This window comes from Neopsephotus bourkii, unplaced genomic scaffold (assembly GCF_033783945.1).
Source record: "Neopsephotus bourkii isolate Nb327-2 ecotype Australia unplaced genomic scaffold, CSIRO-AGI_Nbou_v1 NB_1433, whole genome shotgun sequence".
In the NCBI taxonomy this organism is placed as follows: Eukaryota; Metazoa; Chordata; class Aves; order Psittaciformes; family Psittacidae; genus Neopsephotus; species Neopsephotus bourkii.
In genome coordinates, this window is record NW_026901910.1 from 101,607 (window position 1) to 115,956 (window position 14,350).

General features: G+C 57.3%; 1 protein-coding gene across 2 annotated transcripts in view; it reads right to left on the bottom strand.

The window, feature by feature from the left end:
* BCL9L (BCL9 like) overlaps positions 1-14,350 on the bottom strand; it is a 58,691-nt gene that overhangs the window by 3,281 nt on the left and 41,060 nt on the right. For both annotated transcript variants that reach the window (XM_061368264.1, XM_061368265.1), the window contains 5 exons: positions 6,716-7,079; positions 5,267-5,389; positions 3,707-3,908; positions 3,017-3,101; positions 268-2,656 (listed from right to left, as the gene is read on the bottom strand). In XM_061368264.1, the coding sequence (XP_061224248.1) occupies positions 268-2,656; positions 3,017-3,101; positions 3,707-3,908; positions 5,267-5,389; positions 6,716-7,079 (3,163 nt within the window). The remainder of the gene's footprint in view (positions 1-267; positions 2,657-3,016; positions 3,102-3,706; positions 3,909-5,266; positions 5,390-6,715; positions 7,080-14,350) is intronic.

Genomic DNA, 14,350 nt, shown 5'->3' on the forward strand with positions numbered 1-14,350 from the left:
TTTAAACTGCCCCTGACCACCCAGCACTGGCTCATCTTTTGCTGCCAGTATCACGTGAACTGGGGTTGAAGCAAAAGCTGCTCTGTTCACCCTCCCATTGACCTGCCAAGGCCCTGGGTGGACTCCTGGAAGAGACTAGCTCCATGGGACACAAGGGCATGCACCAGGACGAGCATCTCCCCACTCCTGCGAGACCACATGGCCTGGAGGGGAACCCTGCCCACATGTTCCCCAGAATGGAGCACACACATAAGAAACCCAGCATACCCTGATCCAGTCCTCCCATGGAAGTAGACGAGTTCATGCTGAGAGTCTGCTTGCTCTGGTTGACTCCCGGGCTGGGCATGGTGGCTTTGGGAGACGGCACCCAACCAGGGGAAGGAACAGCCATGGAAGGGGACTTCAAGCGGCTTGGTGAGCCGGTTGGAGACCGGACGTTCAGGGAGGAGCTCATCACCTGGGGGGACTTGAGGGGTCCAGACTGGTTTGAAGGCGGCATGCTGACCATCTGCGAGGGCGTCTGCGGGGACTTGAGGTTGGCAGAAGGGGAGGTGACCAGTGGCGAGTGCACCTGGCTGAGGGTGGGAGACTTGAGGTGACCCATGCTGGGGGAGTTCATCTGGCTAATGTTGATGCTGAGGTCAGAGGGCCGGCGGCCCAGCCCCCGGGACGGTGCTGGGTGCATGTTGGCCAGGTTCCCCCCTTGCGTGGGAGCGGGATTGGAGGCCGGAGGCAGAGGGATGTGGCTGAGCCTGGTGGTGCCGCTGATGCTCCCAACGGGCATGGCACCCTGCTCAGGGCTGAACATGTCCGAGCCGCTGCCCATCTCCTGGGGCATGTTGGGGTAAGGCCCTTGCCCACTCGAGAAGCCCTGCTGCCCTTGGTTGGGGAACTGGGAAGGAATCATCATTTTCTGGGGTCCCCCCAGCATTGTGCTGCCGTTGCCATTCTGAGCCCTGGCCCTGGCCAGCTCCTCAGGGCTCATGCCCTGGTGGGCCATCATGTCGGGGCCCCTCATCTTCTGCGACATCATCATCTGTTGCTGCGGGGTCATCTGGACATTGAGGTTCATGTTCATGTTCATGTTAACATTCATGTTCATGTTGAGGTTGCCGGGGCCCATGGGTGCATCCATGTCCCGAAGGCCCGACTGACTCATAGGGGGGCTCAGCATGCCCCGAGTGCCTGCAAAATCCATTCCCATCGGGGCACTGCTCAGGCTGTCCCCTGTTATCTGCCCAGCAAACATGGATGGATCCATCTGCCGGTGAGCCTGGATCATCCTCTCCATTTCCATGCCCTGGCTCATGGCGTTGCCGGACATTCCCATGGGCCTCTGCATCGCCACCGGGCGTTTCTCCATCAGCTGATGCCGCAGCATCTCCTCCCTGGCACGGGGATTCATGAACCTTTCAGGGTCCCCCTGCCCTGCCGGATAGGGCAGGGTACCTTGCGGAAAGTTCCCAGGGCCTCCCATAGGAGGCATATCGTCGTTCCATCCCATGCCGGGCCTGACTGGCCTCTGCATGGCATTCATGGGCCCAAGAGCATCCAAGGGCATGTTCTGCATCCCTCCAAAGCCAGAGACTCTCTGCATTTGATTTCCAGGGAACCGTGGCCCTGGGAAGGGTGGCCCTCCCCGCAGCTGCATTGGGTCCTGCACATCTATGGGTCCCCGCAGCTGGCTGCCCATCCCAGGAGGCCACTGCTCTCCAGGCTTGCTGTGGTAGGGTGGTGGGGGCCCACGCATCATCATGCTCCCCATTGACTGTGGGATCATTATCTCCTGCATGGGCCGGCCATGGATGCTGATCTGCTCCTCTTTCCGTCGCTTTTCCTCATAGTACTCCTCCTGCAGCTTCCTCCAGGCCACTTGCTCTGGTGTCAGGCTGTCCTGGTTCAGCCGCTGCATCATCATGTTCATCTGCTGCCCCATGTCAGCACCTGGATGGTGGGGAACCTCGTGTTCCATGCTGGGCCCACCGAGGCTCTGGGTCTGGGAGATCATGGACTGCAGAGGCTCCTCGTACTTCTTCATGGCGGTGGGGGGTGCGGGGGGCTGGGCAGGGGCAGCCTGTGGCTGAGGGGCAGCCCCACCCTCAGCCGTGTTCTGGCTGGATTTCATGAAGGGCTCGCTCTCCCCACTGCGCAGCAGCAGGCGCTCAATGTCCCGCAGGGTCTGCAGAGAACGCTCTCGGTGCTCCAGCTGCTCCTTCGAGAGGCCCTCGGAGTTCATGGGGTTCCTGGGGCCCAGACCTGCCTGCCCGTTCCCCGGCATCCCCGGGCCCGGGCCCTCGCCAAGGAGGCTGGAGCCGGACGTGGTGGAGGAGTCCACCTGCGGGGGCTGCATGGCGGTGGCAGATGCAGTGGGTGTGTTTGGGTGGTTGCTTCCAGGCTGGTTGCTGCCACCGTTGTTCCCCAGAGAGTTGGGAGTCAGATCTCTCCGGACATCTTCACTTGCCCCTTCCTGGGGCAGGCTGCTGGGTGCAGGCAGAGGTGTCTGACTCATGGTCTGAGGTGGGGGCTGCGGCGGGGCGGGCTGTGCCTGCGGCTGACTCGCTTGAGGTGCTGCTGGCGGCTGGGACTGTGGAGTGTTGGCAGCAGGAGGGTTAATGGGAAGCGGCTCGGCAACCCCCAGCACTTTAGGAGCTGGTGCCTGGCAGAGAAAAAGGAAAGAAACCTGAGCAGGAAAACCCTAAGTAGGTAATGCTCCCCCGCACCCTGCTGGAGACCTCTCTGGAGCAAAAACATGCCCTGTGGCAATTCCCCTTCACTCCCCGTGGGTAAGACTCAGCTGCCGTTACACATGCTGTGGAAATGCACGGCCAGGTGTGTACACTTTCCACGGCTGACAGAAGAACTCTGATGAGGTTCCACAGCAAAGCAGCTTCCCACCCCACCAAAAGGGCAACCCCTTCCTCCGCAGCTGAGCCAGGAGCTGGGGGAGAACGGCCACCTCAGAAGGGAAGGCTCAGCAGCATGTGCCGACAGAGGCGTTGGTTCATAGCCCGTTTACCTGGTCTAGTTTTGCTCGCGGAACGTTCTGCTGGTGGTAGGCCAGAATGGAGTCAGTTCGGCCCTGCAGGACAGCTTCTGCAGCTCTGCAGAGAGAGCACAAACCACTGGAGAAGAGGCACTGTGCCCCTATCCCACCTGTACCAGCCCCAGTGGCCATCTCCACTCTTCAGTCCTGCAGGAAATCTCTGGAAGTCACCAAGTAGGGTGGTACTCTCAGAGTCCTCCCCCTGTCCCACACAGGCCACAGTGAGGCTCTCCAACTGATAACCTCTTGCCCTGGGATTTCCCTCTTCCCATGTCCCATGTGATGGGCACTGGGCTCTGCCTTGTGCCTGCTGCCCTAAGGTGGCTGTCACTGAGATGCTCTGGGATCTACTGCACCAAATCTGTGTTGTAGAAGAGCTCTAAACCTAAGCAGCCTTGGTAGGATTCCAATGTTCAGACAACGTGGAACAGAAGAGAGGAATTGAGTGGAGAGCATCAAGTGTTACAGGGCACCCCCTGTGACACTCAGCCCCTTAGCTCTTCCAAGGCAGTCCATGATGGTTTGGGTGAATCAGCGGGATGCTGACCTGACATGCTCCACAGCATGTGTCGCAGGGCACAGTGCCGGGCACTGCTGGGAGCAAGCGTGTGTTTAAGACAGAGTTTGCCCATCCGCGGAGGACAGACGAGGTTTTCTACTTACGTGTTCGCAAGGTGTGTTGTGAAGACGTAAACAAACTGCGAGGGCGGCTTTCCCGGCCCGCCACCTGCAGCGTCGGACCGCAAGCCAGGGGCAGCACCATGAGGCACGCTGGAGGAGCTGCTCTCGTTCAGGTTCGGCAGCGGGTTGGACCCTGGGCCAAGCTGTGGGGCCGTGGACATTGCAGGATCTGCTACATTACAGTCTGCGGGAGAAGAAACGGGAGCGAAGCTGCCGAGGCCGGGCCGGGGCAGGGTGAGAGCCGTCGCCCGGCGGCAGGTGGCAGCACTCGCCCGGCCATCGCCATCCCCGGCGCCGAGGGGCCGCCGCCCCCTGGTCCCCAGCACGGCCCGAGGCTCTCCGCCTGTGCGTGGCCGCGGGACGGGCACCGGGGGGGGCTGGAGCCGCATTAGGCATCAACAGTATTAAATAATAGCCCCAATTAATATTAATAAGCGTTGCAATTACCAGCAGCGCCCCCTGCCTTCCTCTTGTCTCCCTCCTCACGCACTGTCCGGTCCCCCAGGGCACGCTCCCCTTGCTCCGGCTCCAGCAGCCGCCCGGCACTCACCTCCCAGCAGCAGACCTGGGAACACCAGCACCACAGCCCAGCCCTGGCACAGCAGCGTTTAAAGGGAAGAGACACCACTGGAAATGTGACATGGGGACACACGCACTGCCTCGCTGCCAGCCCTCGCCCCTGGACAGCCCCACCTCGACCTGCTCCAAGGCCCACCTTGAGGTAGGCAGCGACAGGGAGGCAGCACTGTACCTTCCCACAAGGGCTGCAGAGCACAGAGAAGCACAAGAGAACATCCTGAAGAGGATGGCTACGGTATGCTGGCAGGCACAAAGGCCACCCGGTACTTGATTTTATACACTTCTATGTTCTCCATCAGCTGCAGCCCCCGGGCCCCAAAGGACCTTGCCCTATTCCCTCGGATATTCTTCCTGTTGCAATTTGAAAGTAAACCGAATTTTAGACACAAAAAAATAAAAATCAAAGTTTTGACGCTCCTGGAAAACAGGAGACACCTACAGTTCATCGCCCCAAACAGTGCACACCTTGTCCAGCTTAGCCCTGCCTGAACTCCTGTCAAGACCCTGAGAGACTCTTTAGACTCAGTCACCTTTAAAGCACAAGTGCGTGTGTGGCCTGGCACAGACCTAACTGCTGCAACAAGAACAATGCGTGTCGCGTGGTCCAGCTGCCCCTATGACCAGGGTAAGCACACTTAACCAGAGTTTAGCCAGGCACACTTTCGAGATGGTAATTGTGCTACCAGTGTAGCTAGAGGCAGGTACAACAGGGACATTCAACCTCAACACCTTCTCCTCCAGCATCTCAGTAGCATCGCCACAAAATAGGTCCCACACTTCACTGCACGGCTGGAAACATTCTCCCAGCACCACCACCACCAACTGCAATGGCCCACCACACCACACAGCCAGCTAAATCAGCACATAGAGCCAAAGCTAGAGATAGCAGTGCCATCTGCCCTGCTGAGCTGCAGGATCTGGCTTCATTCAAGCTTTTGAGCTGGTAAGGAGGTAGACACTCACTGAGTGCACTGCTGATGGGCTTGTCGTCTTCCTCACTGTCCGGCCCAGAGCACCATTCGTCCCCACTGTATGGTTGCTTCCTTTCCAGCACACACCGTCGCTTGCTACGGGGAGCCACCTCACCTGCAACAGGACAGAGCCATCAGAAGAGCTGAGGAGATCTGGCAGGGGCTGGGATGACTGCGTGCTGCATGCTGGCCCTACCAACCCAGCCAGGATGCACTGGGCAAGATGCCTTATGCTGACATCTGCCCAGCTGTGGTAAAGATCCTGAAGCATCTGCTAGGTCTGGGCTCCCTGTCTTAGCAGCCAGACCTGGTGAGACTGCCCTGTGAGAGCTACAGCTCAAATGATACAGATTCCTTACTGTCTGAAAAGAGTCTGCAAAACCAAGACATGTCCAACTGATGTTCCAAACCAGAGAGCTTTGGGCACTAACCCTAAAAAGGTGTCTGTGGATTAGCAATTAAACCTGAAAATGGAACAGGAGGGCACATTCGCATCCTCTGTAGAAAGAAGAGACAGACTCTGCCCTTTGCACACATGAGTGGGGCAGGGGCCTTCCCTGCCTCCCTCCATTTTTCAGATGGGACTGATGCAGCTAAGGGAGAAAGTAGCTAAAGGCACCCAGGGACTTGGGGAAAGGAATCAGACAGAGGATGGATAAATGTGGTTGTGAAATCAAATGCTCAGGGGCACGAGCCAGAACAGCGGCTCTGCGTCTGGGGACCAGGTGTGAGTCTTGGTTGGAACCAAGGGCCCCACTGGGATTTCTGCTCCAACAACCCCCCTCTGAGATGCTCTAGCATCCCACGCAGCCATTGAGTACAGAGCTTGGCTGAATGCAGGAGGCTATAGGGAAGGCTGGTGAGGACAGGGAAGCCAGAGGGTTTGGAAGCACTGACTCAGCCCTTTTCCAGAAGCCACATGCTGTAACACAAGAGTCATCCATCGCTGGGGAAACCACAGAACTGTTCAGACAGCGACCCTCACAGCAGCTCCTCACTAACCACGACCGAGTCGTCGGGCAGCTGCAAGAACACCACAAAAGCAGCTCTTTGCCAACAGTGAGGAGACAGAAAACAACTCAACTCGGTCCCAAGTTGAAAGTCTGCACATCACAAAGCAGGGTGTTCAGTGCAGCTGCAGTGAACCATGCTCTCGCTTAGCTGGCCTGAGTAGCCCATGAAAACCAGAGCCCCAGATTCTTTCCGTAACAAACAGTTTAGCAGCTGGAATGTAAAGACACTGCTCAGCCACTCCGGTCCCAAAACCACGGATGTGACGAGCAATGATGCAAAGGCACACAGGCAGCCAGGACAAGCCCGGACAGAAGCCGCAGCACAGAAAACCAAGATACTCACAGCTGCTCCCATCCCAGGTCCTGCCAGGACGCTTGGAGCAACTACGAGTAGGACGTGCTGAGGCAAGGTTTAGGAGAGCTATTACCTTTTGATTCCGTGTCCTGTGAAGGGGTGCTGGCTTCCCGCTGTTCTCCAGAGTCCACCGAGATGCTTCGTTCCCGTTTCACCTTGCCCTTCAAGGAGCTGAAGTTTGGGACAGTGTTCTGGCTGTTTTTCAGTCCAGAGTTGCCAGGGGAGATCTGAGTGGCCTTGCCGCCATGGCTGCCTGCCCCCACACCCTTAGAGCCCAGGTTGCAGGGGGGTGCTTGGCTCACGTTGTGGTGCTGGGCCGGGGCACCGCTGCTGCCTGCCTTGCCATGGCTGGGCAGTTTGTTGTCAGGGTGCATTGGATTGGCTAAAGCTTCCCACAGAGCCAGTGGAGGGAGCTCCCAGGCCCTTTGGTCAGAAACCTGCAGGAGAAGAAGGCAGCAGGTGAGTGGGTGCCCCTCACACGGGCACAGCCCCAGAGCCGCTCCTGCCGGGAATCAGCCTGCAACCCTCCAAGCAGAGGATCCCGCTCCACAGTCAGCTGCATACAGACAAGCAGCTAAGTCCCCCCTATGCCACGCATGGAGCATGCCCACGCTCCGAGGCACAGCCATGGACATGAGAGCCTTTACTGCTGGGGCCCTGATGAGAACAGGATGCTCCATGCCAGCCTCCCTCTGGTGAGCAGAAGGATCGTTAGGGATGTGTTGCAGATCCCAGAGCTCAGACAGCTTTGTGACCCTGAACAGAAATCTGGTGCCCGATGGTTTCAGGGACCCCTTCTGCAGCTGAGTAAGTTTATTCTGCTCTGCCAAACACAGGGGAGACAACAGAGCAGAAAGAAAATGGTGCAAGCCTAGAAAGAGAAAACTGGTGTGGGACAGGGGAAGACTAAGAAGGCTGAGGCTGTCGAGGAGGAGGCGGCGGTGGGCTGCAAGGCAAGGGCAGGGCCAGGAAGTGTTGGCACTCTTCAGCTAAGCAGTATCCCTGTCTCTCCCAGGGGACTGAGGGACTGCTGCAGCTCCTGCTCCAAGGCCCTGGGTGAGGTAGCATCCACGGCAGCATCCAGCCCAGCAGGATGATGCAACGTGCCACAGGCCTGCTGGGACAGCAGCGTGAGGCTCCTCTGCCAAGGAGACCCAGCCCAGGTTTCTGAATAGCCCCGCAGGCTGAGGCAGAGTGTGGAGGGAAGAGGAGGTTAGGGCAGAGCACGCAGCCTCTGGCCTGGAGGCTCCTACGCACCAGCTTTCCCTGGCCTGATCATTCACTGCCAAGTCCTTGAAGACAGTGCCAGTGTGGAAAGATGCGCAACCCCTTGAGAACTACTCCCGGCTTTCTCCACCTAGAGCACGTAACTCTGCCTGCACCAGAGCCCCGTGTTCCTCTGCTAGACTCCTCACCACCCCAGCCGGTGGCCCCGAAGCTGCAGAGACCCCCACTGCCTGTCACATCTTCCCTGCTCCTCGGGGAGCAGGGGGGGAGGAGAGTAAGCCTCACATTCACAGAAGCTGAGGTATCCCTCTCCATTTGCTTACATCTGCCAAGCGCTTAATGTGCCACCTCCACCATGCACTCAAGAACCTTTCCTGTGTACAGGCTGAGATCTTTCCCAGCACATGGGGGGTTCCTGGGCCTGTGGTCTCCTCCTCCCATCTGGTCCACGCAGGCCAGATGCTGTGCACAGATTTCTTCTGCTGCCCAGGGACAGGAAGCACCGGCTCCAGGCCAAACCCTGCATCTCTGACCAGCGCCACCAGAGCCCAGCAGCACTACGCACACTGGTCCTGGGATGTCAAAGGCGCACTTGGGGACGTATCATTGGCAAAAGCCAAGTGCCTGCTCTTCTAGAGCGAAACATCGTGCCCCGGATGGCACAGAAGCAAAGAGCAAAGCACACTTGGCAGACCCGTAATCCCCAACAGACAGCAGTCACCACAAGGTGCAGGCTGCAGGTTGCCATCCCTTGCCAGAGAGTCCCCTGCCTGCAGAAGGAGCTCCTTGGCACCTGCCTCCCTGCAAGGCCAAGCAGAGCTGCCGCGCTGAGAGCCGTCTGCACCACCCGCGCCGTCCAGCGCGCTGCCCGCCCCGGCAGTCCCGGTGAGCGAGCGAGTGGGATCCTCCACGCGCAGCCCAGCTTGGCCTATCACCGCTTCCTAACGAGCGAGCTGTTGGCTGCTCCCTCCTCCTCCGCCTCCTCGCTACGCACCTCTCGAGGGCTCTGCTCTAGCCTGGAGGAAGATGGTGAGCCACAGCGCTGATTAATTTTCACGGCACATAAGGGAGTTGCTAGCCCTTTAAGTGTCAGCCAGTCTCGCTCGCTCGCTCTTGTTCTCCAGGGACCTATTAATAGCAGCTGGAAAGATCACATCACTCTCTGGATATTTATACCCCTTATTCCACACCAGGAGAGATTTATGTCAGAGCTGCTGTCCCAGTGCCTGCCCAATTGCTCTGTCAAACCGCTCGCAGGGGGAGGGGAGCAAAGCGGGGAAGGAGACACGGAGAGGGCAAACAGGGAGGAGGAGAAGGTCCATATGGCACAAGCTGCAGCGTTAAGTGCACACGCTGCCTGCAGCCGCTGGCTGGCTAGCCGCAGGGAGCCTTCAGCCCTGCTGGAAGAGGCTGCTGCCAGACAGCATTCCAGAAAGCAAGCCCTGCAGCAGCTCCTGCTGCTGGTGGCCCAGAGCCCCCGCCTGCTGCGCGCACTCGCAGGCTGTGCAAGGCGTCGCGCCGCAGTCCCGAGGGTCACAGACCCACTGACACCAGGGCACAGCCAGCCCAGCACCGGAGGGACTGTGACTGCCACCCGTACCGACGACAGGCTGGGAGATGCGGGTCTGCCTGTGTCACATCTGAACGGACACATCTGCATTCATAACAGGTCCCAAAGTACTGCACCGAGAATGTGGATGCTCAGCAGCACTCATGTGCACCCCTTGTGCTGCATAGCACAGGCATGTGAATACTGTAGGGAGGAACAAAACCTGGGGCCTCCCTAAGACCGTGCTTGCAGAATCCAGAGACTAATGCTCAAGATGCAGCCCCTACCCCTGCAGTTCCCAGGTCAGATTGCAGGGGTCACATGCATTGATCCCAAAGGACCTGGCAGCTGCCACAAGGAAACCTTTCGACGCTGGCTGCAGCATGGATGAGCCTCACTGGCTGCGAGATCCCTCTGGAATGTTACGCTTTTGGGGCATCCATCTTCCTCCTTCATTTTGGGAGCAGGCCGGTGCTCCAGGGGGGGCACCCAGGCCCTTGACTCAGCCAGGCTCTAGATGGAAAGCCACCGCAGGCCGATGGGGGGCCCCAGGTAAACCCCGAGAAGCCCTCCTCTTCCAGTCTTCACCGAGACTGACTGCTCTCCCCTCACAGTTCCTAATGGGAGAAATGCCAGAAGCAGCTGCCTGCAGATTCTGCTCTGCTTTCGGGAGCAGCAACAGTTGGATTCTGTTGCAGATGCATAGCGGGATCCACCCCAGCCTCTCATCTGTCTGGCTGCACCATGCCGATAGGCATCTTGATTGCTCTAAGTTCCCCGCACACGCCCCTCAATTCAAGCTAGATTCCAGCAGGCATGCCACACATCTGGGCCACAGAAGAGAATCCAGTAGAAAGTAGATGCACTGGCACGGAGAGACAAATGATCCAAAACATCTTGAAAAGAACATGACAAAAAGGAGCCTGCCCAGAAATCTGGCTCCCTCTGCAATGTAGCAACACACCCACCACTCCAGCCCAGTAGTTTTAAAGACAATAGCAAATTTAATTGCCAGTGGTTAAAGCAAGGAGCCAGGACTCCTGGCTTCTACCCCTGGCTGCCACCGATTCCACAAGTGACCCCAAGCAAGATTGTTTCTGGGTGCCTCGATCTCCCCATCATTAAACGGGGGGACAACCCAGCCTCACCTCAGGCAGGGAGGGAGGCTTACAAGGCACAACAAATACTGAAGTGCTACATCCAAATGCAGAGGGTATTTGTATCTCGCACAGCTGAAAAGCCGCATCTTTAAATCAAAGACTGGGACCTTTGCAGACAAGAAACCTCAAAACAAAACAACACAAACTGCTTTCAGTAAGTCTCCTCCAGCACAGTCTGAGCAGCAGCAGAGGGGGAGGCGAAGCTCCAGACCAGGAGGGACGGGGCTCACATACTCGCAATCCCGGAATTGCTAGCTGATAGATCAAGAAACCTGAAACCCCGCTGCGTTCCCGGAGGACTTTCTGGTGAATCATGCTCCGAAGGACGATAACAGATTCCCAACATTGCCACAGGAATGTGGAGCTTGCGCCTGCCTCCCGATGGGGCAGGAGAGCCTCCTGGCTGCCAGCCTGCCTGCCCCACAGCCTCCCCATCTCCCTGCCTGCCCCACAGCTTCTCCGCCTTGGTGCTGGCTGACACTGCTGCCGTGCTGTCCCTGTTGGAGGAAGGGGCCAAAGAAGAAGCCGGGAAAGCAGAGTCCCAACGATCCAGGAAGGAAGGAGCTTTGCTGCACCTCCCTCCTGTCAGATGCTGGGGAGAGCTCTTGTGAAACCCAGATGACTCCTGACTTGCACATGGGCAGGAAGAGCAGAGCCCGGGCTCCTGAGCTGTACTGACATGCCCTGAAGATCCCGAACACCCAACGGACAAGGCAGGTCATGGCAGAGGGAGGCAACAAGCATAAAGTCACCTGGCCCTTCTTCGTCAGCCGGTCCAGGAAGTGAGGAGACCAGGGAGCCACTGCAAACGCCCTCCAAGCACATTGCCTGTGCTGGTAACCACCCACCCGCTCACTACTCACAGCAATCCTGCGCCAAGCCTGACCTAAAACCTCCTGTGGACACCACCACAGACTCAAGCAAACACCCTGGCTTCAGAAATAAGAGGTTCTAAGCAAGCTCAAGGGGTTCTTGAGAAAGGCATTAGGCAGAGAACAGCAAAAGGGAAGACCCTGAAGACCCCAAAGACCCATGGCCCCCTCCCGCAGTACCTCTCACCCCAAGGCTGGATGAGATCACAGGCACACCATCTAACACCATTCCGAGATTACCAGTCCCCCCGGGGTTAAAGCAGAGAGGGTTGGAACACCTCCAAAGAAATACCACACAATTTCATTGAAGTCGGAGTGCTTCATGGAGGCAAAGACTACGACAAACTCCCCGGAAGCAAGACTTCTGCAGTCTGAGACTCTTGGATCATTTCTGATTTGAGAAAAAGACTACAATCAGAAACTTTACCTTTGCTAAAGGGTTCTAAAAAGGTTGTTCCAAAACAATCCTTTTTGCAAGACCTTTTCAGTCTGTTCCAGCAAGAAACAAACCCCTCAGAACCAGCAGCAGAACGGCACTGCTGTCCCCCAGCCAGCCCCAGCCCAGAGGCAGTGATGGGCTCTAACAGCCAGAGGACCACCAGAGCCTGACAAGCAGAGCTCCAAGCCAGCACGCTTGTGACCAGCCTCTGCAGAAGCATCTCCCTAACCCCATACCCAGCACCCGCCAGAGCACGTTCATCACCAGTGAGAATAGCCTTAAACAAGATAAAGGTATTCTCATCTGAGCCTTGCTTTGGTCGCCCAGACTCAGAGGCACGGGGAGGCAGGAACTCCACAGGACAGCACTGCACTGACACGACTCATCTGTTTTGAATGCATCACAAAATTATCCTGCTCTTTCACCCCCAGACCAATAGCCTGGAGAAGCCCGTTTTCTCCTCTGCTCATTTCTGGGATCCTTCTCCTGCCCTTTCCAATGGCAGAAGCGGTGGTCACCCTCACTGCCTGTACTGCAGGGCTCTAAAAGACCTCCAGAGAGAATCTAATGCTCGGCTGAATCCTTGCAGTTCCCAGAGTGATTTTGGCAGGCCCTGCTGATCTCCTGCTGTTCGGAGCTGCCTCAGGAACGATGCATTTCAGCAGGGCTGCTTGGCCACGAGTCTCAAAGGTCTTTAGTAAGACACAACCTCAAATTTGCGTCCCCTTCCACCTAGGGATGGACGTCCCCACATAACACAGGTGGAGACTGAGGTAAATCGGGGATACTGTCTGCTTTCTGCCCCACAGTCTTTCTCCTGTTGCTGCTTCAATCCACCAGTCTTAGAAGAGCTTTTCTTAGCACTTCCTTGCCCTCAGCTCAACAGTTTCCCCACTCTTCTGCTGCTTCCTGTGCCCTCAGGCAGAACCTGGCTTCCTGTCCTGTGCTCAGGAGTCTCCAGGTCTGTCACCAAACCTGCAGGTCCCCAGTCCAACTGGCACGTTCCTTACAGAAACCCTGCATGTGCCAGACATTACTCAACAGTCACATGCGGCTCTACTGGGATGATAACGAGGAATTATTTCATGGCTGCTGCGACCTGCTGGGTCAGCGAAGAGACCTGCAGGGAGCTCCTGTGTGTGCACCAGAGCCACCGGAGCGCCGCAGCTCGCTGGTGTCACAGCACCCAGGAGGCCAGGGAGCAAAGCCAGACATTTTAAGCCACACGCAGGAAGGCTTGGTCTGACAGCCCTACTCTGACCTGACTAGATGCACTGTTCAGATCGCTCAGGGTCCTGGGGTTCTGGGTCTGCTCCCAAAATAGACAAGTGTCAAGGAAGAGTTGGGCTCCATCCCTGCACCCAGTCCCAACACTAAATGCAACGTGCAAAGGTGTCCTGGGTTTAGCAGCAGCAGTCATTTTTTCTCTTTCCTGGCAGCTGGTGCAGTGCTGTGTTTTGACTTTCGGGCTGGGAACAGAGCTGATAAAAATGATGTTTTGGTTTGGCCAAGGACTTTGGGAGCCTCCTGCTCTGCCAGGGAGGAGAGGAAGCTGGGAGGAAGCAGAGACAGGACACCTGACCCAAACTGACCAAAGAGGTATTCCATACCACAGCACGTCATGGCCAGGATGTAACTGAGAGTTACCCCAGAAGGGCTAGGGGACTGCAGGGTTGGAGGAGGTATCGGTCGGTGCTTGGCCGGGCTGGGGGGGGCAAGTTATCGGTCACCTGGTGATGGGGTGTTGTATTCTCTTCCCTTGTTATCTCCTTTATCATTACTATTATTGGCGGTAGCAGCAGTGATTTGTGTTATCCCTTAGTTACTAAACTGTTCTTATCTCAACCCGTGGGAGTTCCATTCTTTTTGATTCTCCTCTCCATCCCTCCGAGAGTAGGGGGAGGGCAAGAAGGGGGGGAGTGAGTGGACAAGCTGTCTTATCTGGGCTTAAACCACGACAAAAGGACACACCTGCAGCTAAAGCAGAGGCTGGGGTACCTGGGGGCCATGAAACCACAGACTGCAGCACTGTGCCCTGCTGGGGAGAGGGAGCTGGCAGCACCATGCAGGGAAGAGGGGGCACAGCAAGGCTGGCTGCCCCTCACCGTGCCCTGACACTGCCCTCTGCCAGCCCTGGCTGCAGAAGAGATGCAGAGCTGCCGAGTGCTCCTCCAAGATTATAAATACCAGGCCCAGCGCGCATCAGAGCCTGGGCTCTATATTTAAACCCGGCTGAGGTCACTTCCTTTTCCCAGCAGCTCCCACCCCAGTCACCTCATATTTGCATGCCATCATGACTAAGGCACATCGGGGTTTAAGGTCAGAGGGGAAGCGGCCACACATCTGCCTCGCAGGAAATTCCACCCTGGGAAACCCTTCACCTTCCCCAGTGCATATCGGCTGCACTCAGGCCCCAGCAGCAGAGATCCTGCTGATGAGCGGTGGCAGCTGGTACTGGGAC